Source organism: Nerophis ophidion, linkage group LG10 (genome assembly GCF_033978795.1).
Source record: "Nerophis ophidion isolate RoL-2023_Sa linkage group LG10, RoL_Noph_v1.0, whole genome shotgun sequence".
NCBI lineage: Eukaryota > Metazoa > Chordata > Actinopteri > Syngnathiformes > Syngnathidae > Nerophis > Nerophis ophidion.
Genome location: NC_084620.1, coordinates 8163952 through 8191559, shown reverse-complemented (window position 1 = coordinate 8191559; position 27608 = coordinate 8163952). Strand labels below are relative to the sequence as shown.

Sequence of the window (27608 nt, the reverse complement as noted above, 5' to 3'; positions counted from 1 at the left end):
GAGAGGAGATTCTGTAGAGGAATCTCGTTCTTTGGTTGACCTTTTTGATCACCTTGGTTGCCATTTTATCACAGGAAAGATTAGCCTCTAGAATGGAACCTAGGTAGGTGATCTCATCCTTCCTGGTGATAACAATGTCACCCACTTTTATAGTGAAGTCACTGACCTTCTTAAGTTTGATATGGGACCCAAATAGGATGGATTCCGTTTTACCTAAGTGTATGGATAGCTTGTTGTCAGCGAGCCAGGTGCAAATATTGAGGAGTTCAGCACTGAGGATTTGTTCCACCTGTGACTTGTCCTTGCCGGATACCAGCAGGGCCGAGTCATCCGCAAACAGGAACAATTCACAGTGTCATGCTGATGGCATGTCATTTACGTATATTAGGAACAGTAAAGGTCCTAGTATACTGCCTTGGCGGACTCCACAGCTTACTGAGAGGGGAGGGGACATGGTGCCGTTCACCTCTACCACCTGTTTCCTCCCCTCCAAGTAAGATTGCATCCAGCTCGATGAGGTTTCGTCGAATCCGATTGCTCGGAGCTTATCCAACAGTATAGCGTGGTTAAAGGTGTCAAAGGCCTTCTGAATGTCCAGCATGACCATGCCGCAGTATTTGCCCGCGTCCACCTCATGTTTGATGTGGTCGCTCAGATAGAGAAGGCATGTGTCAGTGGAGTGGTTAGTTCTGAAGCCGGATTGGAATTTGTACATTAGTTTATTAGTAGCAAGGTATCTATCAACCTGTTCATAAACTATTTTCTCCATTACTTTCGAAATGGAACTGAGAATAGAAACAGGTCGGTAGTTACCAGGTTCTAATTTGCTTCCTTTTTTATAAAGGGGGGTTACTCTTGCTATCTTGAAATCCTTGGGTACTTGGCCTTGTACTCCTTTTGAGTTCGGACAAGCGCGGACAATTCATCCATTTTGTTCGCCAGAGACCGCACGTTCCCCATGAGGACAGAGGGAATTGCAGGTTTAAATTTCCTTCTCCGCTCCCTCATCTTTGTGCCGGCACGGCGTCCCCTGCGCTTTTTCCGTAGTTCCTCGGGAAGGTCCGGCCGCGCTCCCCACAGCGCTGGTAAGGAGAACGCAAACAGCTCCTCGCGTGTGTAAACAAAAGGCCTGCTGCTCCGTTGATCACAGCCAAACACAAAACGGCCCGAAAAGAAAAAGAGAAGTAGCGCCCAAGAACCATAATTAGTGGTTCATGGAAAGGTAAGAGCTTAAAAGAAAGCAAGAAAAGTTGAGAATAATACCAGAAATAAAGTAAAAAGAACGAATTCAAAGGAGCTACTGTGACGTGCTGCCACTCTTTCAGGCGCACTCTGCCTGTTCTATATCTGCAAATGCAAGTTAAAACTCTACGATGCAAAGCGAATGCCATTTATCAACAACACCCAGGAACGCCGCCGGCTTCGCTGGGCCCGAGCTCACCTAGAATGGACTGATGCAAATTAGAAAACTGTTCTGTGGTCTGACGAGTCCACATTTCAAATTATATTTGGAAACTGTGGACGTGGTGTCCTCCGGAACAAAGAGGAAAATAACCATCCGGATTGTTATAGGCGCAAAGTTCAAAAGCCAGCATCTGTGATGGTATGGGGGTGTATTAGTGCCCAAGGCATGGGTAACTTACACATCTGTGATGGCACCATTAATGCTAAATGGTCTGTACAGGTTTTGGAGCAACATATGTTGTCATCCAAGCAACGTTATCATGGACGCCCCTGCTTATTTCAGCAAAACAATGCCAAGCCACGTGTTACAACAATGTGGCTTCGTAGAAAAAGAGTGTGGGTACTTTCCTGGCCCGTCTGCAGTCCAGACATGTCTCCCATTGAAAATGTGTGGCGCATTATGAAGCGTAAAATACGACAACAAGACCCCGGACTGTTGAACAATTTAAGCTGCACATCAAGCAAGAATGGTAAAGAATTCCACTTTCAAAGCTTCAACAATTAGTTTCCTCAGTTCCCAAACGTTTATTGAGTGTTGTTAAAACAAAATGTGATGTAACACAGTGGTGAACATGCCCTTTCCCAACTACTTTGGCACGTTGTGCAGCCATGAAATTCTAAGTTAATTATTATTTACAAAAAAAAAAAGTTTTTGGGTTTGAACATCAAATATCTTGTCTTTGTAGTGCATTCAATTGATTATGGGTTGAAAAAGATTTGCAAATCATTGTATTCCGTTCATATTTACATTTAACACAATATCACAACACATATGGAAACGGGGTTTGTAAATTCATTATTAATAATAACATAGAGTTAAAGGTAAATTGAGCAAATTGGCTGTTTCTGGCAATTTATTTAAGTGTGTATCAAACTGGTAGCCCATCGCATTAGTCAGTACACAAGAAGTAGCTCTTGGTTTCAAAAAGGTTGGTGACCGCTGCCGTAGATGTTACTGTCACATATGCATGTACAGTAGATGGCAGTATTGTCCTGTTTAAGAGTGTCACCACATTGCTGTTTACGGTAGACAAAAACGTGACTTCTGTTGTTGTGTGTTGTTGCCGTGCTGGGAGGACGTTAATAAAACTGCCTAACAGTAAACCCACATAAGAATGGTAAATGGTAAATGGGTTGTACTTGTATAGCGCTTTTCTACCTTCAAGGTACTCAAAGCGCTTTGACACTACTTCCACATTTACCCATTCACACACACATTCACACACTGATGGAGGGAGCTGACATGCAAGGCGCTAACCAGCACCCATCAGGAGCAAGCGTGAAGTGTCTTGCTCAGGACACAACGGACGTGACGAGGTTGGTACTAGGCAGGGATTGAACTAGGGACCCCTCGGGTAGCGAACGGCCACTTTTCCCACTGCGCCGCCCCTTAGGAAACCAAGAACTCGCCCTCGATCATTCTACAGTTATAACGTCATTGGCCAGGCTCTCTGTTTATATTGTGGGAAAGCGGACGTGAAAACAGGCTGTCGACACGTCACTCAAGTCTGCATGGAGCTGGAGGGGGCGTGGCCTCCAGGTCCACTTGAATTCCGGGAGATTTTGCGGAGAAAATTTGTCCCGGGAGGTTTTCGGGAGAGGCGCTGAATTTCGGGAGTCTCCTGGAAAATCCGGGTGGGTTGGCAAGTATGCTTTACCCACCTGCTCCCAGTGTCACCCACACTGGTTTAAAAGTAATTTAGATATTGGGTTTCACCATGTAAAGCGCTTTGAGTCACTAGAAAAAAAAGTGCTATATAAATATAATTCACTTCACTTCACATTAATGCATTTTTGCACTTGAAGAATGGACGATGGTAACCATTCAGTGCTTAAAAGGTAAAACAGAGTTCATTCTATTTCAAGCCCACAAGGCTTTAACATGTTGGGATGATTTCTCCCCTACCATAGATAACGCTTCCTAAAAAACAAGTACACCCCACTCAATTGCGGTGTGATAATCTTAAGCAAAAATATCACAGTTTCACGGTTTGGTATCAGAATTACCCCTCTAAAATGTGATATTTTGAAAAAACGAGAAAAACATGTATTTTTCGTTCAAACAGTAATTTTGAATGCAGCTGAGATAGGCTCCAGCAACCCCCACAACCTCAAAAGGGACAAGCAGTAGAAAAGGGATGAATGGATGATAAATAATTGAATTCTTTGTTAGTAAATATTAGTAAATTAAGTGCCGCTCTTAATGCATTGTACTGTATCCAAACCTACAACAAGGCTATATTTTACAACCTGCTAGCACCCCCCCACCCCCTCCCCCTTCGTGAGTCGGTTGAGGTGAGCGGGGTTGGGGGCGCGGGGGTGTAGAATATAGCCTGGACACGTCATGGATGCTTGGGGTTTATGTTGTCTTTTTGTGAGGATGTTCTCCTGAAATGGGTTTGTCATTCTTGTTTGGTGTGGGTTCACAGTGTGGCGCATATTAGTAAGAGTGTTGAAGTTGTTTATATCACAACCGTCAGTGCTGTCTTTTTGTGAGGATGTTCTCCTGAAATGGGTTTGTCATTCTTGTTTGGTGTGGGTTCACAGTGTGGCGCATATTAGTAAGAGTGTTGAAGTTGTTTATATCACAACCGTCAGTGTTGTCTTTTTGTGAGGATGTTCTCCTGAAATGGGTTTGTCATTCTTGTTTGGTGTGGGTTCACAGTGTGGCGCATATTAGTAAGAGTGTTGAAGTTGTTTATATCACAAACGTCAGTGTTGTCTTTTTGTGAGGATGTTCTCCTGAAATGGGTTTGTCATTCTTGTTTGGTGTGGGTTCACAGTGTGGCGCATATTAGTAAGAGTGTTGAAGTTGTTTATATCACAACCGTCAGTGTTGTCTTTTTGTGAGGATGTTCTCCTGAAATGGGTTTGTCATTCTTGTTTGGTGTGGGTTCACAGTGTGGCGCATATTAGTAAGAGTGTTGAAGTTGTTTATATCACAACCGTCAGTGTTGTCTTTTTGTGAGGATGTTCTCCTGAAATGGGTTTCTCATTCTTGTTTGGTGTGGGTTCACAGTGTGGCGCATATTAGTAAGAGTGTTGAAGTTGTTTATATCACAACCGTCAGTGTTGTCTTTTTGTGAGGATGTTCTCCTGAAATGGGTTTGTCATTCTTGTTTGATGTGGGTTCACAGTGTGGCGCATATTAGTAAGAGTGTTGAAGTTGTTTATATCACAACCGTCAGTGTTGTCTTTTTGTGAGGATGTTCTCCATAAATGGGTTTGTCATTCTTGTTTGGTGTGGGTTCACAGTGTGGCGCATATTAGTAAGAGTGTTGAAGTTGTTTGTATCACAACCGTCGGTGTTGTCTTTTTGTGAGGATGTTCTCCATAAATGGGTTTGTCATTCTTGTTTGGTTTGGGTTCACAGTGTGGCGCATATTAGTAAGAGTGTTGAAGTTGTTTATATCACAACCGTCAATGTTGTCTTTTTGTGAGGATGTTCTCCATAAATGGGTTTGTCATTCTTGTTTGGTGTGGGTTCACAGTGTGGCGCATACTAGTAAGAGTGTTGAAGTTGTTTATATCACAACCGTCAGTGTTGTCTTTTTGTGAGGATGTTCTCCTGAAATGGGTTTGTCATTCTTGTTTGGTGTGGGTTCACAGTGTGGCGCATATTAGTAAGAGTGTTGAAGTTGTTTATATCACAACCGTCAGTGTTGTCTTTTTGTGAGGATGTTCTCCTGAAATGGGTTTGTCATTCTTGTTTGGTGTGGGTTCACAGTGTGGCGCATATTAGTAAGAGTGTTGAAGTTGTTTATATCACAACCGTCAGTGTTGTCTTTTTGTGAGGATGTTCTCCATAAATGGGTTTGTCATTCTTGTTTGGTGTGGGTTCACAGTGTGGCACACATTAGTAAGAGTGTTGAAGTTGTTTATATCACAACCGTCAGCGTTGTCTTTTTGTGAGGATGTTCTCCATAAATGGGTTTGTCATTCTTGTTTGGTGTGGGTTCACAGTGTGGCGCATATTAGTAAGAGTGTTGAAGTTGTTTATATCACAACCGTCAATGTTGTCTTTTTGTGAGGATGTTCTCCATAAATGGGTTTGTCATTCTTGTTTGGTGTGGGTTCACAGTGTGGCGCATATTAGTAAGAGTGTTGAAGTTGTTTATATCACAACCGTCGGTGTTGTCTTTTTGTGAGGATGTTCTCCTGAAATGGGTTCCTCATTCTTGTTTGGTGTGGGTTCACAGTGTGGCGCATATTAGTAAGAGTGTTGAAGTTGTTTATATCACAACCGTCAGTGTTGTCTTTTTGTGAGGATGTTCTCCTGAAATGGGTTTGTCATTCTTGTTTGGTGTGGGTTCACAGTGTGGCGCATATTAGTAAGAGTGTTGAAGTTGTTTATATCACAACCGTCAGTGTTGTCTTTTTGTGAGGATGTTCTCCTGAAATGGGTTTGTCATTCTTGTTTGGTGTGGGTTCACAGTGTGGCGCATATTAGTAAGAGTGTTGAAGTTGTTTATATCACAACCGTCAGTGTTGTCTTTTTGTGAGGATGTTCTCCTGAAATGGGTTCCTCATTCTTGTTTGGTGTGGGTTCACAGTGTGGCGCATATTAGTAAGAGTGTTGAAGTTGTTTATATCACAACCGTCAGTGTTGTCTTTTTGTGAGGATGTTCTCCTGAAATGGGTTTGTCATTCTTGTTTGGTGTGGGTTCACAGTGTGGCGCATATTAGTAAGATTGTTGAAGTTGTTTATATCACAACCGTCAGTGTTGTCTTTTTGTGAGGATGTTCTCCTGAAATGGGTTCTCTCATTCTTGTTTGGTGTGGGTTCACAGTGTGGCGCACATTAGTAAGAGTGTTGAAGTTGTTTATATCACAACCGTCAGTGTTGTCTTTTTGTGAGGATGTTCTCCATAAATGGGTTTGTCATTCTTGTTTGGTGTGGGTTCACAGTGTGGCGCATATTAGTAAGAGTGTTAAAGTTGTTTATATCACAACCGTCAGTGTTGTCTTTTTGTGAGGATGTTCTCCTGAAATGGGTTTGTCATTCTTGTTTGGTGTGGGTTCACAGTGTGGCGCATATTAGTAAGAGTGTTGAAGTTGTTTATATCACAACCGTCAGTGTTGTCTTTTTGTGAGGAAGTTCTCCTGAAATGGGTTTCTCATTCTTGTTTGGTGTGGGTTCACAGTGTGGCGCATATTAGTAAGAGTGTTGAAGTTGTTTATATCACAACCGTCAGTGTTGTCTTTTTGTGAGGATGTTCTCCTGAAATGGGTTTGTCATTCTTGTTTGGTGTGGGTTCACAGTGTGGCACATATTAGTAAGAGTGTTGAAGTTGTTTATATCACAACCGTCAGTGTAACCTGTATGGCTGTTGACTATATGCCTTGCAATCTCGTACGTGTGACAATTGATGCCCGCGAGATGCATGCGTCCGGCCGGCACGCATATAGCATGGTGTAAAGGCGGGCGATGATATGTTGTAGAGGACGTTAGAAGTAATGCCATCACGGCACACCCTCAATATTGTAGTCCGAGTGACAATCGGAGAATGTGAACCCCGGGTGATGTCCGGGAGAGGCATCAAAATCCGGAAATTATGCAACTGAGCCATGTGCAGCTGAGCCCCATCAGAGTGGCCAAAACTGCTACGTTTCCTTTTTATCTGGCAGACCAGCTGCAAATAAGTTTTGTTTACAAGATGCAACCTAACAGGTATTTGTAGAAGTCCCAATTTACTGGTGGCAGGCAAATGTATGGTAAACACCGATCATTGTTTTCTTTGGCTCCTGGGATGAAGTTTCTCAACATGTGCCCGTCTCTTTTTTTCCCCCCAGCAACCAAACCGTGCTCCATCAATTCTGCTGCCCGGCCCCGGACGCCCCGGAGGGTGAGGTCTCGTCCGCCTGCGTGCCCAGGTAAGACGATAGATACGCTGCTGTGTTGTGTTGCACCACATGCAACGCTCTAGAATGTATGTTCCTTGTGTTTGTAGCTAAGTTGACAGCTTTAAAGGACACAACTACCCCAGCAGTGTCACCTCCATTGAAGTGGTTTGTAAGAAGCAGCCATTGAAGTCATTTTAACGATAGGATGCCGCTTTTGACGTGCTAAAATGCTAATCAAGCCAAAAACCCAATGATAATTTGTTACTTTTCCCCCACTATTAACATCCAGGTGGCAAATCAACATTTAAGCAGTGAATCTTTTTAGCTCGGACATTTCAGGTTAAATCAACCACCCTAAAATTTGCTTTCTCAAGCCCTTTGTCAATGCAGTAAATGTATTCATCATTCCAAAGAACATCGATAACAATTAGGCCTTCTCAGAGCTAGTAGATAAGTAGTATTCTGGTGGTTGCGTGAAGCAACATGCAGAAGCAAACCACGTCAAAGAGGGACTCTTCTGGGGCGGAAACGGAGAGTAGCTTTTTTGTTGTTGTTGTTTTTGGGTCACATCTGTTTTTTTTTTTTTTTCCTTTTGTATTTTGACACCAAAAAGCTGTATTATTGTTGATTTCCGCCTTGTTGTCCGTGACTTCACGCGGCATCATCGCATCCACATGACAACCCCACCACCCACCCCCTTCTTCCACCTCACCTCGTCCATCATCGTCCATGCTCACGCAATGCGGGCCTTGTCTGTCCACTGTGGTCACATCAGACTGTGAGACTCTTTTTTTTTTTTTTTTTTCCTTTAAAACCACCAAAATTGTATTATTATAAAGCATTGATGTGTGTACTGTTTGTAAGGTCTTTCATGCTGTAATGTAGTGAGCACATGTAATGCATCTGTGTTCATGTGAGGGGGACACGGAAAAAAAATGGTGTTGCAAAATCATGTCGCATGCTTTTTTTGCTTTGGCAGTGACTAGAATGTAGCTCCTTGTCTTATTTGTGTGTGTGCGTGTATTCGTGTGTGTGTGTGTGTGTGAGCAGCAATTCATCAGGCATATACTTTATATATCATATAATACAAAAGGAACCATATCTTTATTTAAACATCAGCAAAAGCCCGTTACAAATGTAATATGTATTTCAGTGTAATACAGTGGTACCTCGCTTTTCGGCTGCAATCTGGTCCAAATGGTCCGACAATAATCGAATCACATGAAAACCAAACCATTTTTTTGTCATAGCAAATGATGTAGATCCAATGAATCCGTTTTAGACGCCCAAAAATAATAAAAAACACTTTTTTATAATGAACTACACACCCCGTTTCCATATGAGTTGGGAAATTGTGTTAGACGTAAATATAAACGGAATACAATGATTTGCAAATCCTTTTCAACCCATATTCAGTTGAATATGCTACAAAGACCACATATTTGATGTTCAAACTCATAAACTTGATTTTTTTGCAAATAATCATTAACTTTAGAATTTTATGCCAGCAACACATGACAAAGAATTTGGGAAAGGTGACAATAAATACTGATAAAGTTGAGGAATGCTCATCAAACACTTATCTGGAACATCCCACAGGTGTGCAGGCTAATTGGGAACAGGTGGGTGCCATGATTGGGTATAAAAACAGCTAAGTAATTCAGAAGCTAGGATGGGGTGAGGGTCACCAATTTGTAAGCAAATTGTCGAACAGTTTTAGAACAATATTTTCTCAACAAGCTATTGCAAGGAATTTATAGGGATTTTACGATCCATGGTCTGTAAAATCATCAAAAGGTTCAGAGAATCTGGAGAAATCACTGCACGTAAGCGATGATCGTACGGATCTTTGATCCCTCAGGCGGTACTGCATCAAAAACCGACATCAGTGTGTAAACAATATTACCACATGGGCTCAGGAACACTTCAGAAAACCACTGTCAGTAACTACAGTTGGTTGCTACATCTGTAAGTGCAAGTTAAAACTCTGCTATGCAAAGCAAAAACGTATCAAGAACACCAAGGAACGCCGCCGGCTTCACTGGGCCCGAGATCACCTAAGATGGACTGATGCAAAGTGAAAAAGTGTTCTGTGGTCCGACGAGTCCACATTTCAAATTATATTTGGAAACTGTGGACGTGGTGTCCTCTGGAACAAAGAGGAAAATAACCATCCGGATTGTTGTAGGTGCGAAGTTCAAAAGCCAGCATATGTGATGGTATGGGGGTGTATTAGTGCCCAAGACCGGGTAACTTACACATCTGTGAAGGCACCATTAATGCTGAAAGGTACATACAGGTTTTGGCGCAACATATGTTGTCAACCAAGCAACATTATCATGGACGCCCCTGCTTATTTCAGCAAGACAATGCCAAGCCACGTGTTACAACAGCGTGGTTTTGTACCAGGAACCCTCAGGTTGCTGGCACGGCCACCCTCCCAACTGCGCCATGCCGTCCCCAGTGTGTGTGTATATATATATAATATATGTATATATATATATATATATGTATATATATATATATATATATATATATGTATATATATATATATATATATATATATATATATATATATATGTATATATATATATATATATATATGTATATGTATATTTATATGTATATGTATATGTATATGTATATATATATATATATGTATGTATATATATATATATATGTGTATATATATATATATATATATATATATATATATATATTTCAGGGCTTCGAATCTTTGGGTGTCCCACAATTCGATTCAATATCAATTCTTGGGGTCCCGATTCGATAATATATAATTTTTTTCAATTCAATTCGATTCTCGATTCAAAAACGATAATTTTCCGATTCAAAATGATTCTGTGTTCATTTAATACATAGAATTTCAGCAGGATCTACCCCAGTCTGCTGACATGCTAGCAGAGTAGTAGATATTTTTAGAAACAGCTTTTATAATTGTAAAGGACAAAGTTTTTTCAACTGATTGCAATAATGTAAGTTTGTTATCACTATTAAACGGACCAAAAATATGACTTATTTTATCTTTGTGAAAACATTGGACACAGTGTGTTGTCACTATTGTTCTTTTTTTTTCATTTTCATAAATTGTCAATGAGAGATTTTTAATCACTGCTATGCTGAAATTATAACTAATATTGATACTGTTGTTGATAATATTCATTTTTGTTTCACTACTTTTGTTTTTTTCTGTGTCGTGTTTGTGTCTTCTCAATTGCTCTGTTTATTGCAGACTGAGTGTTGCTGGGTCAGGTTTGGTTTTGGAATTGGATTGCATTGTTATGGTATTGCTGTGTAGTGGTTTGTTGGATTGATAAAAAAACTGAAATAAATAAATAAATGAAATAAAAAAAAATTTAAAAAAAATGTTTTTAAAATGAAAATCGCACAACCGATTCATATTCGAATCGATTTTTTCCCACACCCCTAATATATATATATATATATATATATATATATATATGTGATACCAAAATATTGGGATCAGGACAACTGATCTAGCATTTACACAGGTAACGTAATGTATCTAATGCTTCATGCGGAGGTAATGGCTATAGTTTTACACTCAAAAAACATTGCAATATACGTATAAATACCTAATGAAAGCGGTAAATAAATACTTAAATTGCATTACATTTATTATATAATAATTATAAGGACATACCAATACATCTGTGCTGTAGGTGGGTAAGGGCGAGCAAATCAAGCGCTTCTTTTTTCTTCTACCTCTGACGACTTGTCATACATTTCCCCTGGCTGAGACAGTTGTAAACAAACACGCTTCAATTCTTCACTCATTTGCACCAAATATTCGGCAAGATGGGGAAAAAAACCATTGAGATTTAACACATCAAAACTTATCAGCCACATGAAATATAACTATCGCTACGGCAATCATTCGAAAGCCAATAGTGACGCCTGCTGTTGAAGAAAATGCCCTGTAGCCAGCTGCAAAAAAGCCATGAAAAATAATAGATAAAAATAAGTTATGGTTATTGGTCTTCAGGAATCAGAAATTATCTGTATTGGTATTGGCTTGAAAAAAGTAATGTGCGTCCCTAAATTTAATAGTTTCTCACATTATTTGTCAAAGTACTGGCACTCGAAATCTTTGTTGGTCCAATGGTTGCTTAATTTGAGGTTGTATGCGATAAAAATATTACACATAAAATATTATGTGGGCAAACGGACTAGATTGCTACGCCGACATGTAGTTTTTACGCAAGGTCAATGCAAAAGTTTGACAAAGTAGGAAAACCGAGGTATCACTGTACCCTGATGGTGTTGAATTATGGCAGTGAGCAGCATCAGGATGGGACCTTTGAACATAACAATATTTTTTTGGCTGAGAAAAATGACATTTCCTGGACTCGACACACATTTTTAGTATGATGGGGTTTAAATCCAGTCAGAAATGGCGACGGTATTACCCGTCAAATGTCCGCTTTTCGCACAGAATCCGACTCATTGACGTTCACAGTTCGAGTGATTCGATGTCAGAGCATCATGACAAGCTCGGCGTTTCAAGCTCATTCTTTCCAGAAAGTAATATGAAGGACGTTAAAAAAAGCAGGAATTTGAAAAGTGTTTAAAGAAAGGTGTTGCCACTCATGGAAAGGAAGGAATCTAATGCTTGGTCAGCTTGTCAAAGACAATGGTGGCACTACAGGCACCGTGACGCAAAATCTTTGTACAAAGGTCAAACTGAGCTTTTTGGTTTGTGTGTGAAGAAATGTGCAACATTATCTCATACGTTATTGGATTGATTTTGTGCAGCGTTGCCTCTTATAACACTTGAAGGCCTACTGAAATGAGATTTTCTTATTCAAACGGGGATGGCAGGTCCATTCTATGTGTCATACTTGATCATTTTGCGATATTGCCATATTTTTGCTGAAGGGATTTAGTGGAGAAAATCCAAAATAAATTTCGCAACTTTTGGTCGCTATCAAAAAAGCCTTGCCTGTACCGGAAGTAGAAGCCGACGTGCGTGTGACGTCACCGGTGTGAGGGCTCCTCACATCCGCACGTTGATTACAATCATAGCCAGCAGCAGCACGAGCGATTTTGACCGAGAAAGCGACGATTTCCCCATTAATTGGAGCGAGGATGAAAGATTCGTGGATGAGGATAGTGAGAGTGAAGGACTAGAAGAAAAAAACAAAAAAACAAAAGGCCATTCTATGTGTCATACTTGATCATTTCGCGATATTGCCATATTTTTGCTGAAAGGATTTAGTAGAGAACATCGACGATAGAGTTCACAACTTTTGGTCGCAAATAAAAAAGCCTTGCCTGTACCGGAAGTAGAAGCCGATGAGTGTGAAGGCTCCTCACATCCGCACATTGATTACAATCATGGACACCAGCAATGCGAGCGATTCTGACCGAGAAAGCGACAATTTCCCCATTAATTGGAGCGAGCATGAAAGATTCGTGGATGAGGATAGTGAAAGTGAAGGACTAGAAGAAAAAAGAAGAAAAAAGATGAGGGCGGTGGGAGCGATTCGGATGTTATTAGACACATTTACTAGGATAATTCTGGAAAATCCCTTATCTTATTATTGTGTTACTAGTGTTTTAGTGAGATTTTAAAGTCATACCTGAAAGTCAGAGGGGTGTGGTGACCGCCAGTGTCTCTGAGTGAAGCCATGGAGGAGCCAAGAAAGTCGCAGCTGCCTCTTTGACAGCTGCAGGAAGAACGACACAAGCTCCGCTCATGTTTACGGTAAGAGCCAATTTCCGTCCATCCATCCATTTCTACCGCTTATTCCCTTTTGGGGTCGCGGGGGTCGCTGGCGCCTATCTCAGCTACAATCGGGCGGAAGGCGCGGTACACCCTGGACAAGTCGCCACCTCATCGCAGGGCCAACACAGATAGACAGACAACATTCACACTCACATTCACACACTAGGGCCAATTTAGTGTTGCCAATCAACCTATCCCCAGGTGCATGTCTTTGGAGGTGGGAGGAAGCCGGAGTACCCGGAGGGAACCCACGCAGTCACGGGGAGAACATGCAAACTCCACACAGAAAGATCCCGAGCCCGGGATTGAAGCCTGACTACTCAGGACCTTCCTATTGTGAGGCAGACACACTAACCCCTCTTCCACCGTGAAGAGCCAATTTATTACCACAATTTTCTCACCGAAACCTGCCGGTTGACATGTGGTAGAGAAACATGTTCGCTTGACAGTTTGTTCCATATTAAAGCTTCACAACAAACAAAGAAACACCAGCTGTGTTTGTGTTGCTACAGCCGGCCCAAATCCACCGCTTTCCACCAAATACAATCTTTTTTGTAGTCTCCATTATTAATTGAACAAATTGCAAAAGATTCAGCAACACAGATGTCCAGAATACTGTGTAATTATGCGATTAAATCGGACGACTCTTAGCCGTGAGTGGTGCTGGGATAAAATGTCCGCTCCAACCAATAACGTCACAAGCACGCGTCAACATAAGCGTCATCATTCCGCGACGTTTTCAACAGGGTACCTTGCGGGAAATTTAAAATTGCAATTTAGTAAACTAAAAAGGCCGTATTGGCATGTGTTGCAATGTTAATATTTCATCATTGATATATAAACTATCAGACTGCGTGGTCGGTAGTAGTGGCTTTCAGTAGGCCTTTAAAAACGCATTCACAATGTTTCCTGGTCTTCGTGTGAATGTCATAAATAAATAAATAAATAAATGGTTGTACTTGTATAGCGCTTTTCTACCCCTTTTTAAGGAGCCCAAAGCGCTTTGACAGTATTTCCACATTCACACACTGATGACGGGAGCTGCCATGCAAGGCGCTCACCAGGACCCATCAGGAGCAAGGGTGAAGTGTCTTGCTCGAGGACACAACGGACGTGACTAGGATGGTAGAAGGTGGGGATTGAACCAGCAACCCTCAGATTGCTGGCACGGCCACTCTCCCAACTTCGCCACGTCGAAAAACAATATCAAAATCAAATTACAGGATGTTATTTATGTAGTTTTCTCATTTTCCTTGACAGGTGCACTAACATTTCATTGTTTTTTGTTTTTTTTACATATGTAGCATCATCTACAAAGATACAAAGAATTGCTATTGTGACATCTAGTGGACACATTTAGAACAGCAGTTTTTTTCATTCAAACATTACGGCTCATTTTAATACTTAGCAAACTCATCCCGCGGGCCGGATAAAACCTGTTCGCTGGCCCTGTTTTAGACCAAACCTTACCTGCAGATGCCAGGAGGACGTGGTAGTCCGTGCCTCTTTGAGCGGGGATGTCATCGCCGACTTCTTGCTTCTCAGAGTCCTCATAGCGCTCCCAATTGGACTCCAGAGTCCTCCTGGAGAAAACTGCCCTCTGATCCTCTGCATGGAAGGTGTCCTCGTCATCTTGGTCCCGGTTTCGGAACGTCATGAGTTTTTGTACATCTGATTTAGCACAATATTGATGAATAAATAAATGCACTGTAAAAAAAAGTTAGCATTTTTTACGTAAAAAAAATGGCAGCTAAGTCGCCAGAATTTTACCCTGACAATTATAATGGTACCATTTTTCTATTGACTGTAATTCTGTGGAAAAACTACTCTAACTTTTACAGGACAATTCTGGCGAGTGAGCAAAGTTTTTTTTTTTTCTTCTGGTGTTCGGTAATAATGTACGAACAAGTCAAGTTATGTCATTTGCTGCATGGAGTTGGAACAACAAGACAATCCCAACATAATGTGTTGGTGAGCGAGGGCAGACACATCAATTTTTAAAAATAAGTAAACAGATTTAAAAAAAATTCTGCGGCGGTCTAAATTTAATTGTGGCGGGCAGCCAGAAATAAATGAATGTCCAGGGCAGGGGTCACCAACGCGGTAAGGACCAGATGAGTCGCCCGCTGGCCTGTTCTAAAAATAGCTCAAATAGCAGCACTTACCAGTGAGCTGCCTCTATTTTTTTAAATTGGATTTATTTACTAGCAAGCTGGTCTCGCTTTGCTCGACATTTTTAATTCTAAGAGAGACAAAACTCAAATAGAATTTGAAAATCCAAGAAAATATTTTAAAGACTTGGTCTTCACTTGTTTAAATAAATTAATACATTTTTTTCAATTTGCTTCTTATAAATTTCAGAAAGACAATTTTAGAGAAAAAATACAACCTTTAAAACAATTTTAGGATTTTTAAACACATATACCTTTTTACCTTTTAAATTCCTTCTTCTTCTTTCCTGACAATTTAAATCAATGTTCAAGTATTTTTTTTTTATTGTAAAGAATAATAAATACATTTTAATTTAATTTTTCATTTTAGCTTCTGTTTTTTTGACGAAGAATATTTGTGAAATATTTCTTCAAACTTATTATGATTAAAATTCAAAAAAAATATTCTGGCAAATCTAGAAAACCTGTAGAATCAAATTTAAATCTTATTTCAAAGTCTTTTGAATGTATTTAAAAAAAAATTCTGGTAAATCTAGAAAAAATAATGATTTGTCTTTGTTAGAAATATAGCTTGGTCCAATTTGTTATATATTCTAACAAAGTGCAGATTGGATTTTAACCTATTTAAAACATCTCATCAAAATTCTAAAATTAATCTTAATCAGGATAAATTACTAATGATGTTCCATAAATTCTTTTTTGAATTTTTTTCAAAAAGATTCGAATTAGCTAGTTTTTCTCTTCATTTTTTGGGGTTGAATTTTGACTTTTAAAGAGTCAAAATTGAAGATAAACTGTGTTTCAAAATTTGATATTCATTTTTTTTTTAGTTTTCTCCTCTTTCAAACCGTTCAATTAAGTGTTTTTTTCATCATTTATTCTCTAAAAAAAAAAACCTTCCGTAAAAGGAAAACAATGTTCAACGGAATGACAGACAGAAACACCCTTTTATATATATATATATATATATATATATATATGTATATATATATATATATATATATGTATATATAGATTTATTTATTAAAGGTACATTGAGCAAATTGGCTATTTCTGGCAATTTATTTAAGTGTGTATCAAACTGGTAGCCCTTCGCATTAATCAGTACCCAAGAAGTAGCTCTTGGTTTCAAAAAGGTTAGTGACCCCTGGTCTAGGGAATATTTGTGTTGCATTCCCTCCCCCCCTTTTCGCCGCGTGACTTCACATTTGCTCTTATCTCCCCGTGTGGCTGTTGGTTACAGTCCTCTGCGCCGCTGCCTCAGCAGGGAGGCGGCGACCTTGTCGGCACGGCAAGAAGGGCACAGCGAGGGAGGAAGTGCACTTTAATCCTGACATGTTATACGCCTCCTGATTGTACACATCGTTGCCTTTCAAATCAGCTCCCCTGCTGGCGTTTTCCTATTGGCTCGTCAGCTCTGTTCCCCGACCAATCAGGAGAGGAGAGGATATGAGATATGGTGGCGACGTTGTCCTCATTCAGCTGTTTACAAATGTCCGCTGGCTGCGTGTGTTAGCCTAAATTCCGATTGAAATCGGGAAGCGATTGCTTGGAGTCGATATTAATTAGCGACTAATTAGCGGTGACCCTGACAAACTTGTGAAGGAATAAAGAAAAGTCGACTTTATGTCATGTGAGGATAGCACAGCTTGACTTTGTGCTGACGTAAACAGAAAGAGGTGAGAAAGAGTTTATTATTACGGAGGAGGTTTCAAAAAAGCGCAACATTTTTGATGACCTTGCTCCAGCATTTGCCCGCCTATAGCAGTCTTGTGGAAAAAAAAAACATACACATCGAGCAGTTGTGTTCCAAATCCAACACTTATGCTCACTCCGGCACATGATTGGCAGATTTAGCTTAGCTCAGAGGTCCATCCATCCATCCATCCATCCATCCATTTCTACCGCTTATTCCCTTTCGGGGTCGCGGGGGGCGCTGGCGCCTATCTCAGCTACAATCGGGCGGAAGGCAGGGTACACCCTGGACAAGTCGCCACCTCATCGCAGGGCCAACACAGATAGACAGACAACATTCACACTCACATTCACACACTAGGGACCATTTAGTGTTGCCAATCAACCTATCCCCAGGTGCATGTCTTTGGAGGTGGGAGGAAGCCGGAGTACCCGGAGGGAACCCACGCATTCACGGGGAGAACATGCAAACTCCACACAGAAAGATCCCGAGCCTGGATTTGAACCCAGGACTGCAGGAACTTCGTATTGTGAGGCAGACGCACTAACCCCTCTGCCACCGTGAAGCCTAGCTCAGAGGTCATGTTCGTTATTAGCGCTCAATGTGGAATAATTTCTTCTCTGTTTCAGGAAAATTCTACTTTAACAATGCCCATCCATCCATCCATCCATCCATCCATCTTCTTCCGCTTATCCGAGGTCGGGTCGCAGGGGCAGCAGCCTAAGCAGGGAAGCCCAGACTTCCCTCTCCCCAGCCACTTCATCTAGCTCTTCCCGGGGGATCCCGAGGCGTTCCCAGGCCAGCCGGGAGACATAGTCTTCCCAAGGTGTCCTGGGTCTTGCCCGTGGCCTCCTACCGGTTGGACGTGCCCTAAACACCTCCCCAGGGAGGCGTTCGGGTGGCATCCTGACCAGATGCCCGAACCACCTCATCTGGCTCCTCTCTAACAATGCTAAAATGTAATTTTATTTTCAACAAAATCCAACTATTGTTGGCTGTTGTAATCAATGGCAAAAGTTAAATGAGCTGTTTTCCTGTTAAAGAAATATTTTCTACTAATTTTGCCTAATTTAACGTGGGCAAATATGATTATTGGTGCTACTAATGTAAACAAAGAGTCTGTTGATTTTGAATTTATCGAAGATAAATTCAAGGTAAAATTAGTTTGTGTTAAAGTTGGCATTGTCAGAGTTTGTTTGTGACAAACCCCAAGATGCAGAGACGGAGGCAGGCATTGAACAGGAAAACATGATTCAATTTAAAACACTAAGACAAAAACAAACAAAGGGTACAAACAAAAAGCACGCACGTGGGCGGATAACAAACTGAGGGAGCTAGCATGGGAGCTGGAAAACAAAAAGGAACTTAGCATGGAAGCTAGCAAAAACAAAACCGAGAACAGATGTCGTTACGTGTTTGTGACGGATTTCCTGCCGTCCTCGTGTCAGTTGCAGTGACGATCGATACATGATGCATCATAGCAGGTTTATTATTTCAATACACATCATGTCTTCTTGCCTGTCTGTCGCGCCAATTGCTAGCGCGCCGGCTTTTCCTGCTCGTCGCGGCGCAATTTTCGGTGGCCGGTGGCTGCGTCTTCCGCGGGGTGGCATCTCGCTCTGGGTTGATCTCGTCGCTCTCGTGGTCGTTGTCGTCGTGTGTTTCCTCTCCTACCTCTGCCACGACTGCTCCTCCCTCCACCTTTATATGCTGCAGCAGAAGATGTAACGATTGAGCGCAGGTGTGTGGTGTACGCACCTGACGCTGATGGCTGCAGTGTCGCTCCAGGCGTGCCCCGCCTCTCCGCTCTGCTACATGCCCCGCCTCCTGGCCGCCGTCTTGGTCAGGACAACCATTTCTTCCAGCCCGCTGTCGGCTCATCGGCTCTGTCACGCCAAATTTCTTCTCCCTACAAACCCCCCCCATTTACTTCTGGGGTCATGATTAATACAGACGTTTTGTTAACGCTATATTATAAAAAAATTAAAAAACAATTTACAAACACAAGCTATGAAATGACATAAGAGGAAACGTGACCTCGGAAGTAAATGCGTCATCCCACAGCTTGTGTTTGTAAATTGTTTTTTAATTTTTTTTTGTAATATAGCGTTAACAAAACGTCTGTATTTTTTTAATATAGCGTTATATTTTTATAATATAGCGTTAACAAAACGTATGTATTAATCATGACCCCGGAAGTAAATGGGGGGGGGGAGGTTTTTGTAGGGGGGAAGAAATTTGGCGTGACAGCTCCGTCCCTCCACAGTGTTGTATCAAGACAAATTGGAAGCAGGGAACAAAAAACAGTAAGCTAAAAACATGTAACAAAATATAGCTTACCGCTACGCTGCAAAGATACGACAAGACAGGTAGCAACGACAAGAGTGACATCGACAATACAATACAATAATCCAGCAGTGACTGGATGGGAAGACAGGTCTAAATAGGAGCGGACTGATTGAAACCAGGTGTGGCTAGGTGGCAGTCAGCCACAGCTGTGGGGGAACACAGCGCTCAGGGAGAAAGACAGGAAACCAACAAAATAAGAGCGCTGACAGGAAACACTACACACACACGGAGGAAACAAAGACAAATGCAGAGGAAAAAACTAAAACTGTCAGAGGCAAGCCTGACAGGCATAACCTATGTTTTAATACTGTGATTATTATTGCTAGCACAGGGCAATCACTCTTTTTATTTAAACAGTATCTGACATATGAAGATCAATGTGTTGATGTAAAATTGTCATATGTTATCCACATTTTAAGTGATTTTTATATTTTCTAGATAGGGTTATTGTGTCTGCCTCACAATACGAAGTTCCTGCAGTCCTGGGTTCAAATCCAGGCTCGGGATCTTTCTGTGTGGAGTTTGCATGTTCTCACCGTGAATGCGTGGGTTCCCTCCGGGTACTCCGGCTTCCTCCCACCTCCAAAGACATGCACCTGGGGATAGGTTGATTGGCAACACTAAATTGGCCCTAGTGTGTGAATGTGAGTGTGAATGTTGTCTGTCTATCTGTGTTGGCCCTGCGATGAGGTGGCGTCTTCTCCAGGGTGTACCCCGCCTTCCGCCCGATTGTAGCTGAGATAGGCGCCAGCGCCCCCCGCGACCCCGAAAGGGAATAAGCGGTAGAAATGGATGGATGGATGGATGGGTTGTAATTTTGCAAAACAAGAATTCTATTGGTTTTGATTGATATCCGGCACAAAATGGCCATTTTCATTTGAGATCAAATCCCTGCATATAGGCTACATTTGAACCGCCCCAAATACATTTGGCTCTGACTGTTTTCTTTCATTCATAAACATGTTACAGCGCACTTGGATTTCCTACTGAAAAATGGTGTACGCTCAAATCCAGAAAACATTGTACTCGCAAAAAATTCAGTTGTTCGAGTGATTCATCCCTCCTTGCTTACGCCCCCATTTAAATATGCAAATCGCATTTAAATTAGCCATGCGCCTGAGACAGAAAAAAAGATAATGAGACTGCAAAATAAAAGAGATTCGCTGAAAATGATTTGGAGGTGGTGCGTCTTGCTGGACTGGAGGCGCCCAAAAATGTACTCTATTCCACCATCGTTGCAAGATGGTGCAGCAGAGCACCGGGGGAAAAGTGTGGTTTAGTATTTCACCACTTTACGTATAGGTTTTTAACGTGAGTACTGTATTTTTCGGACCATAGGGTGCACCGGATTAAAAGGCGCACTGCCGATGAGTGGGGCTATTCAGGTCTTTTTTCTTACAAAAGGCACACCGGATCATAAAGCACTTTAAAGAGGTCATATTGTGATTTATTTCTAAATTCAAAACACTATCTTGTGGTCCACATAGCACGTGATGGTGGTTCTTTGGTGAAAGTGTTGCTTAGATTATGTTTTACAGACCATTTTCAAGTAGCTTTCTGACAGTCGCTTCCGGATGCACCATTTTGTGGGCGGTCTTACCGACATGGCTCACCTTTGGCAGCGTCTTCTCACCGTCATCTTTGTCGTAGCGGTGTAGCGTGCAAGGACGGGAGTTGAAGAAGTGTCAAAAGATGGAGATAACTGTTTGAATGACATTCAGACTTTAATTAAATCAATAATGCAACATCAACGCTGGAAATATGTCTCGTGGAAAAAAATCTGACGGGAACCCTCTAATAACAACATTTTCATGGGTGAATTATGTGAACTCACTACAGTTTTTAGGGCTATGGTAGATAGTCTCCTGACAGATAGAAGTAAGAACTTTAGACTACCGTATTTTTCGGACTATAAGTCGCAGTCTTGTCCACAGTCCAGCGGGGGGTGAGACCCGGCCAAACCAAATAAATAAATAAATAAATAAATATATATATTTAATTTTTTTTTTTTTATAGTTTGGCCAAGTCTCACCCCCGGCCAAACTACAAAAAAAAACGAGACTTATAGTCCGAAAAATACGATACTTTATATTAGAAATGGCAACAGCGAAAGATGAATGCCACATAAGAAGGTAGAGAAAAAGAAGAAGCGTATGACTACGGGGTCGCCTCGGACTACAATGGCGGACGCGTGCACATTTTAAGGACTTATGCAGATCCCAAATACACATCAGAAGGTAAGAAAAGTAGTTTTTTGATAATATTGCGAAACAAAACACCAGGTAATATGTCTACTAATACAGTAGGTCCCATTTTGCGCTCCTTATAGAAGCCCCATAATAATACTCTTATGTTTAATGCACCAACAATCCAGCAAGTGATGCGGCTTTTTAGCTTACCGAAATTGTACTAAAATAATTTTGACAGATTTTTGAGTGCCGTGTGTTCTACGTTCTCAATGGAACATTTAAAGTTTCAGTGTTGTTTACTCCAATCATATTGCAGTCGACACATATCTCTTATGTTTGACTGTCAAACAGTGACGTGCGGTGAACTAAACACCAGGTGAGGCATACATTTTTATTTGTTCTTTTTTTTATTTGTTTACTTAAATTCAGAATTGCAGCTCTAGTCATTGTTGGTTAGAGTTACAGGGAAAAAAAGGAAGTTATTCCCTTTCATAAAAACGTTATCATAATTATATTATGATATGATAAATGGGTCCAAAAACTTTTTAATAAAGTTGTATTAAATACTTTTTGGTCTCATTTGCTTTTAACAAAATAAATCAAGTATTGTGAGTGTATCTTACATTTCTGTCTTTGTATCTGAAGCAGCAATAGCTATCCTCCATGAAAATGTACTTTGTATGATTACATTCATTTTGTCTTAAAGTCCAGTTTAGAGAAGTATTTAATCTTGGACACATTATATAATCCTCCATATTGGCAGAAACATTCGTTTAATTCAATTTCATTCCAACAAATTAAACAATATTTTTGCATCTGACAAAAAAACACCCACAAACGCTGGCTTACTCTAATAAAAATGCCATGATTGTTATAAATACAGTTTAAAAAAAAAGAAAAGAAAAAAATGCTGGCTTCCACTGGAGAGACCTGTGTCTGCTAGCTTGAGCGCCCCCACTTCTCCCAGTGTGGCGAGTCAGAGTACTGCTGAGGCATTGAACTGCTAGTTGACAATATATCGCCTCCTACCTTGAGGCAGAGGTACTTGCTGCCTCAAGACCTGCCTTTTCCACATGGCAACAAGCATGCGCCCCCTCGCACGCATGCCCAATACACACTGTGTGTAGCCGTGGAGGCACCGCCTGTGTCTGCCTCACTTTTCATCTGCTGCATTGTTTTGATCAGGAAACATGGAATTTCCATGATTTTGACCATGAAAATGATCAAAATATACAGGAACCACACCAAAATCAGATAGAAAGCATAAACCAAAAGGGAAATATTGAAAATTATTTTATTTTATTACTTCGTTTTGGAACATCTCAAGGTTAAGCCACCTGGTGGCAGGTGAGGCACTGCCTCACTTGCCTCCCCTGACAGCACGTCACTGCTGCCAAATAACGGTCACACTTATCATTACACAATGTACCAAATAAAATTGATCTGATGTCAGTAAGCACAACCAGAATTATGCCAAACATTAGGCACACTGTCGATTTTTGAGAAAATGAATGGATTTGAAGTGCGCCTTATAGTCCCAAAAATACATTATACTTGGCACATAGAGACAATCAGAGGCTTGTTTGAAAGAGCTCAAGATTTAATTGAACCAGAAAAAAACTGCAAGTCACTAACTTTAACCACAGACTTGTAATGAATGAATCAATCAATCAATCAATGTTTATTTATATAGCCCCAAATCACAAATGTCTCAAAGGACTGCACAAATCATTACGACTACAACATCCTCGGAAGAACCCACAAAAGGGCAAGGAAAACTCACACCCAGTGGGCAGGGAGAGTTCACATCCAGTGGGACGCCAGTGACGATGCTGACTATGAGAAACCTTGGAGAGGACCTCAGATGTGGGCAACCCCCCCCTCTAGGGGACCGAAAGCAATGGATGTCGAGCGGGTCTAACATGATACTGTGAAAGTTCAATCCATAGTGGCTCCAAGACAGCAGCGAGAGTCCCGTCCACAGGAAACCATCTCAAGCGGATCAGCAGCGTAGAGATGTCCCCAACCGATACAGGCGAGCGGTCCATCCTGGGTCCCGACGAGCGGTCCATCCTGGGTCTCGACTCTGGACAGCCAGTACTTCATCCATGGTCATCGGACCGGACCCCCTCCACAAGGGAGGGGGGGACATAGGAGAAAGAAAAGAAGCGGCAGATCAACTGGTCTAAAAAGGAGGTCTATTTAAAGGCTAGAGTATACAGATGAGTTTTAAGGTGAGACTTAAATGCTTCTACTGAGGTAGCATCTCGAACTGTTACCGGGAGGGCATTCCAGAGAACTGGAGCCCGAACGGAAAACGCTCTATAGCCCGCAGACTTTTTTTGGGCTCTAGGAATCACTAATAAGCCGGAGTCTTTTGAACGCAGATTTCTTGTCGGGACATATGATACAATACAATCGGCAAGATAGGCTGGAGCTAGACCGTGTAGTATTTTATACGTAAGTAGTAAAACCTTAAAGTCACATCTTAAGTGCACAGGAAGCCAGTGCAGGTGAGCCAGTACAGGCGTAATATGAACAAACTTTCTTGTTCTTGTCAAAAGTCTAGCAGCCGCATTTTGTACCAACTGTAATCTTTTAATGCTAGACATGGGGAGACCTGAAAATAATACGTTACAGTAATCGAGACGAGACGTAACAAACGCATGGATAATGATCTCGGCGTCTTTAGTGGACAAAATGGAGCGAATTTTAGCGATATTACGGAGATGAAAGAAGGCCGTTTTAGTAACGCTTTTAATGTGTGACTCAAAGGAGAGAGTTGGGTCGAAGATAATACCCATATTTTTTTTTTTTTTTTTTTACAGAGTCACCTTGTTTTATTATTTGGTTGTCAAATGTTAAAGTTGTATTATTGAATAGAGGTCGGTGTCTAGCAGGACCGATAATCAGCATTTCCGTTTTTTTTTTTAAGTACCGATGATTGTCAGACACACACTAGGTGTGGTGAGATTATCCTCTGCATTTGACACATCACCCTCACCCCCTGGGAGGTGAGGGGAGCAGTGAGCAGCAGCGGTGGCCGCGCCCGGGAATCATTTTTGGTGATGTAACCCCCAATTCCATACCTTGCGATCCATTTAACAAACTAACAATTACTGGATCATCACCTTATGAAATTGATCCAGTTGTGATATGTACTCTGACACATTTGTGTATAAAATAAACAAGAGCGGAGACGTAGAAGTGTTACGACTTGGAAATGAGAGGACCCAGATGCAGAGAGGAAGTTTCCAAAAAAAAAAACAGCTTTTATTTTGAAATAACTTTTTAACCTCCGGTAAAAAAGTATTTCACAAAAATATACTCAACGTACGGAAAATAAATCTTAACTCAAAAAAATCACTCCAAAAAATAAGGAGGAATACTACTTTAAGAAAATAACAAAATTAGAATATCAAGAAGAATTAACAAAAAGCGCTCCAACAGGAGGAAAAATAATCTCTAATGATATATACAAATACAATATCTATGAATAAACAAAAAAATGACTCAATCAATGAGGAAATAAAACGAAATTTGGAATAACAAAAAACTCACCAATTAGGTCGACGAAGGAAAACTAAGGACGCTCGAAGGAGGAAAAATTTAACTCAAAATTTCAGCAAAAAAATAACTGCTATGATCAAAAATTAAGGAGAACAAGAAAAAAACAGGAGCAAGGCGAGGAGGAAATCAAGGACATGGACTTGGACATGAACATGGACGCTTGAAGGCACGATAGACGAGACGATCTGGCAAAGGACAAACGGAGAAGTGAGCTTAAATAGGACGTGGGAGTGATGGGGAACAGGTGGAAACAATCAGGAATCAAGGATGACGTCAGACTGGTGACACAAGAGGAAGGACCCGTGATCTGAAACAAGAGGGTAGCTTTTCAAAATAAAACACATAAATCACAAGACAGAAAAACAAACAAGACTTCCCTCACCGCGGTTTGACAAGAAGTATCTTTTCTAATAAAGTATCATACACTCTGACTTTTGTAGTTTTTTTTTTTTTTTAATGTAATTAAAATAATATTAATCATTAAGATAATACTTCAATTGGAAATAAATATTAAACAAGCAAAGTATATAAAAATAAATCAAACAAGCCTTTAACAAAGTGGTCACTGCAGACCTGTGCGTTCTCCGATTCTGCTTCCTTGGATTGGAGTGCTTGCCACCTTTCTCGTCATCTTTAGTAAAATCTTGCACTCTTCCGCCCTCCTTGATTTTCTCTCGAGAAACTCTGATCCTTATCCTTTTCATGATTTGAGTTGTTCGATCAGCCGAAAATCGCAAAGGGCATTTACCTTAGGAAAGGCTGAATGGCACTTAGTACCCACTGAGAACAGACGCTGCTTGGTCACCACACATAATTAATGAGCTGGACGTTGGCCAGTCATGACGTCATGTAAATCCAAGCAATGGGAAAGTAGTACACCTGGTAAACATAATTGAATGTGTTTTTTGCACCACTTTTCCCATGCTTTTATACCCATTTGTGCAATTGCAAACACATTGGGGGGTGTTAAAGGCCTACTGAAATGACATTTTCTTATTTAAGCGGGGATAGCAGGTCCATTTTGTGTGTCATAGTTGATCATTTTGCGACATTGCCATATTTTTGCTGAAAGGATTTAGTAGAGAACATCGACGATAAAGTTTGCAACTTTTGGTCGCTAATAAAAAAGCCTCTGTGCGCGTGACGTCACCGGTGTGAGGGCTCCTCACATTGGTTATAATGTGAGCCACCAGCAGAAAGAGCAATTCGAACCGAGAAAACGACAATTTCCCCATTAATTTAAGCGAGGATCAATCAATCAATGTTTATTTATATAGCCCCAAATCACAAATGTCTCAAAGGACTGCACAAATCATTACGACTACAACATCCTCGGAAGAACCCACAAAAGGGCAAGGAAAACTCACACCCAGTGGGCAGGGAGAATTCACATCCAGTGGGACGCCAGTGACAATGATGACTATGAGAAACCTTGGAGAGGACCTCAGATGTGGGCAACCCCCCCTCTCTAGGGGACCGAAAGCAATGGATGTCGAGCGGGTCCAACACGACACTGTGAAAGTTCAATCCACAGTGGCTCCAACACAGCCGCGAGAGTTCAGTTCAAGCGGATCCAAGACAGCAGCGAGAGTCCCGTCCACAGGAAACCATCTCAAGCGGATCAGCAGCGTAGAGATGTCCCCAACCGATACAGGCGAGCGGTCCATCCTGGGTCCCGACGAGCGGTCGATCCTGGGTCTCGACTCTGGACAGCCAGTACTTCATCCATGGTCATCGGACCGGACCTCCTCCACAAGGGAGGGGGGGACATAGGAGAAAGAAAAGAAGCGGCAGATCAACTGGTCTAAAAAGGAGTTCTATTTAAAGGCTAGAGTATACAGATGAGTTTTAAGATGAGACTTAAATGCTTCTACTGAGGTAGCATCTCGAACTGTTACCGGGAGGGCATTCCAGAGTACTGGAGCCCGAATGGAAAACGCTCCATAGCCCGCAGACTTTTTTTACTGGATGAAAGATTCGTGGATGAGGATGTTGATAGTGAAGGACTAGAAAAAAAATAAAATAAATAGAAAGCAATGGCTCCAGGCGGCGTCAGTGTGAGCGTTTCAGATGTAATTAAACACATTTACTAGGATAATTCTGGAAGATCCCTTATCTGCCTATTGTTCTACTAGTGTTTTAGTGAGATTGTAAAGACATACCTCAAAGTCGGATGGCTCAGAGAGAAGCCGAGGAGCCAAGCTCACAGCTGCCTTTTTTTGACAGCTACTGCAGGAGGACACATAATCCACTGATGTCTCCGGTAAGAGCCGACTTAATATCACAATTTTCCCATCCAAAAACATGCTGGTTGACGTAGAGAAACATGTTCGCTTGACCGCTCTGTGTTAAAGCTTCACAACAAACAAAGAAACACCGGCTGTGTCTCGGTGCTAAAGACAGCTGCAATACACCGCTTTCCACCAACAGCATTCAATCAATCAATCAATGTTTACTTATATAGCCCTAAATCACTAGTGTCTCAAAAGGGCTGCACAAACCACCACGACATCCTCGGTAGGAAAACTCACACCCAGTGGGACATTGGTGACAATAAT

General features: G+C 41.3%; 1 protein-coding gene across 5 annotated transcripts in view; it reads left to right on the top strand.

Moving 5' to 3' along the window:
* Positions 1–27608, top strand: part of iqsec3a (IQ motif and Sec7 domain ArfGEF 3a) — a 252472-nt gene that overhangs the window by 51593 nt on the left and 173271 nt on the right. For all 5 annotated transcript variants that reach the window (XM_061912221.1, XM_061912220.1, XM_061912226.1 and 2 more), the window contains exon 2: positions 7258–7338. In XM_061912221.1, coding sequence (XP_061768205.1) covers positions 7258–7338 — 81 coding nt within the window. The remainder of the gene's footprint in view (positions 1–7257; positions 7339–27608) is intronic.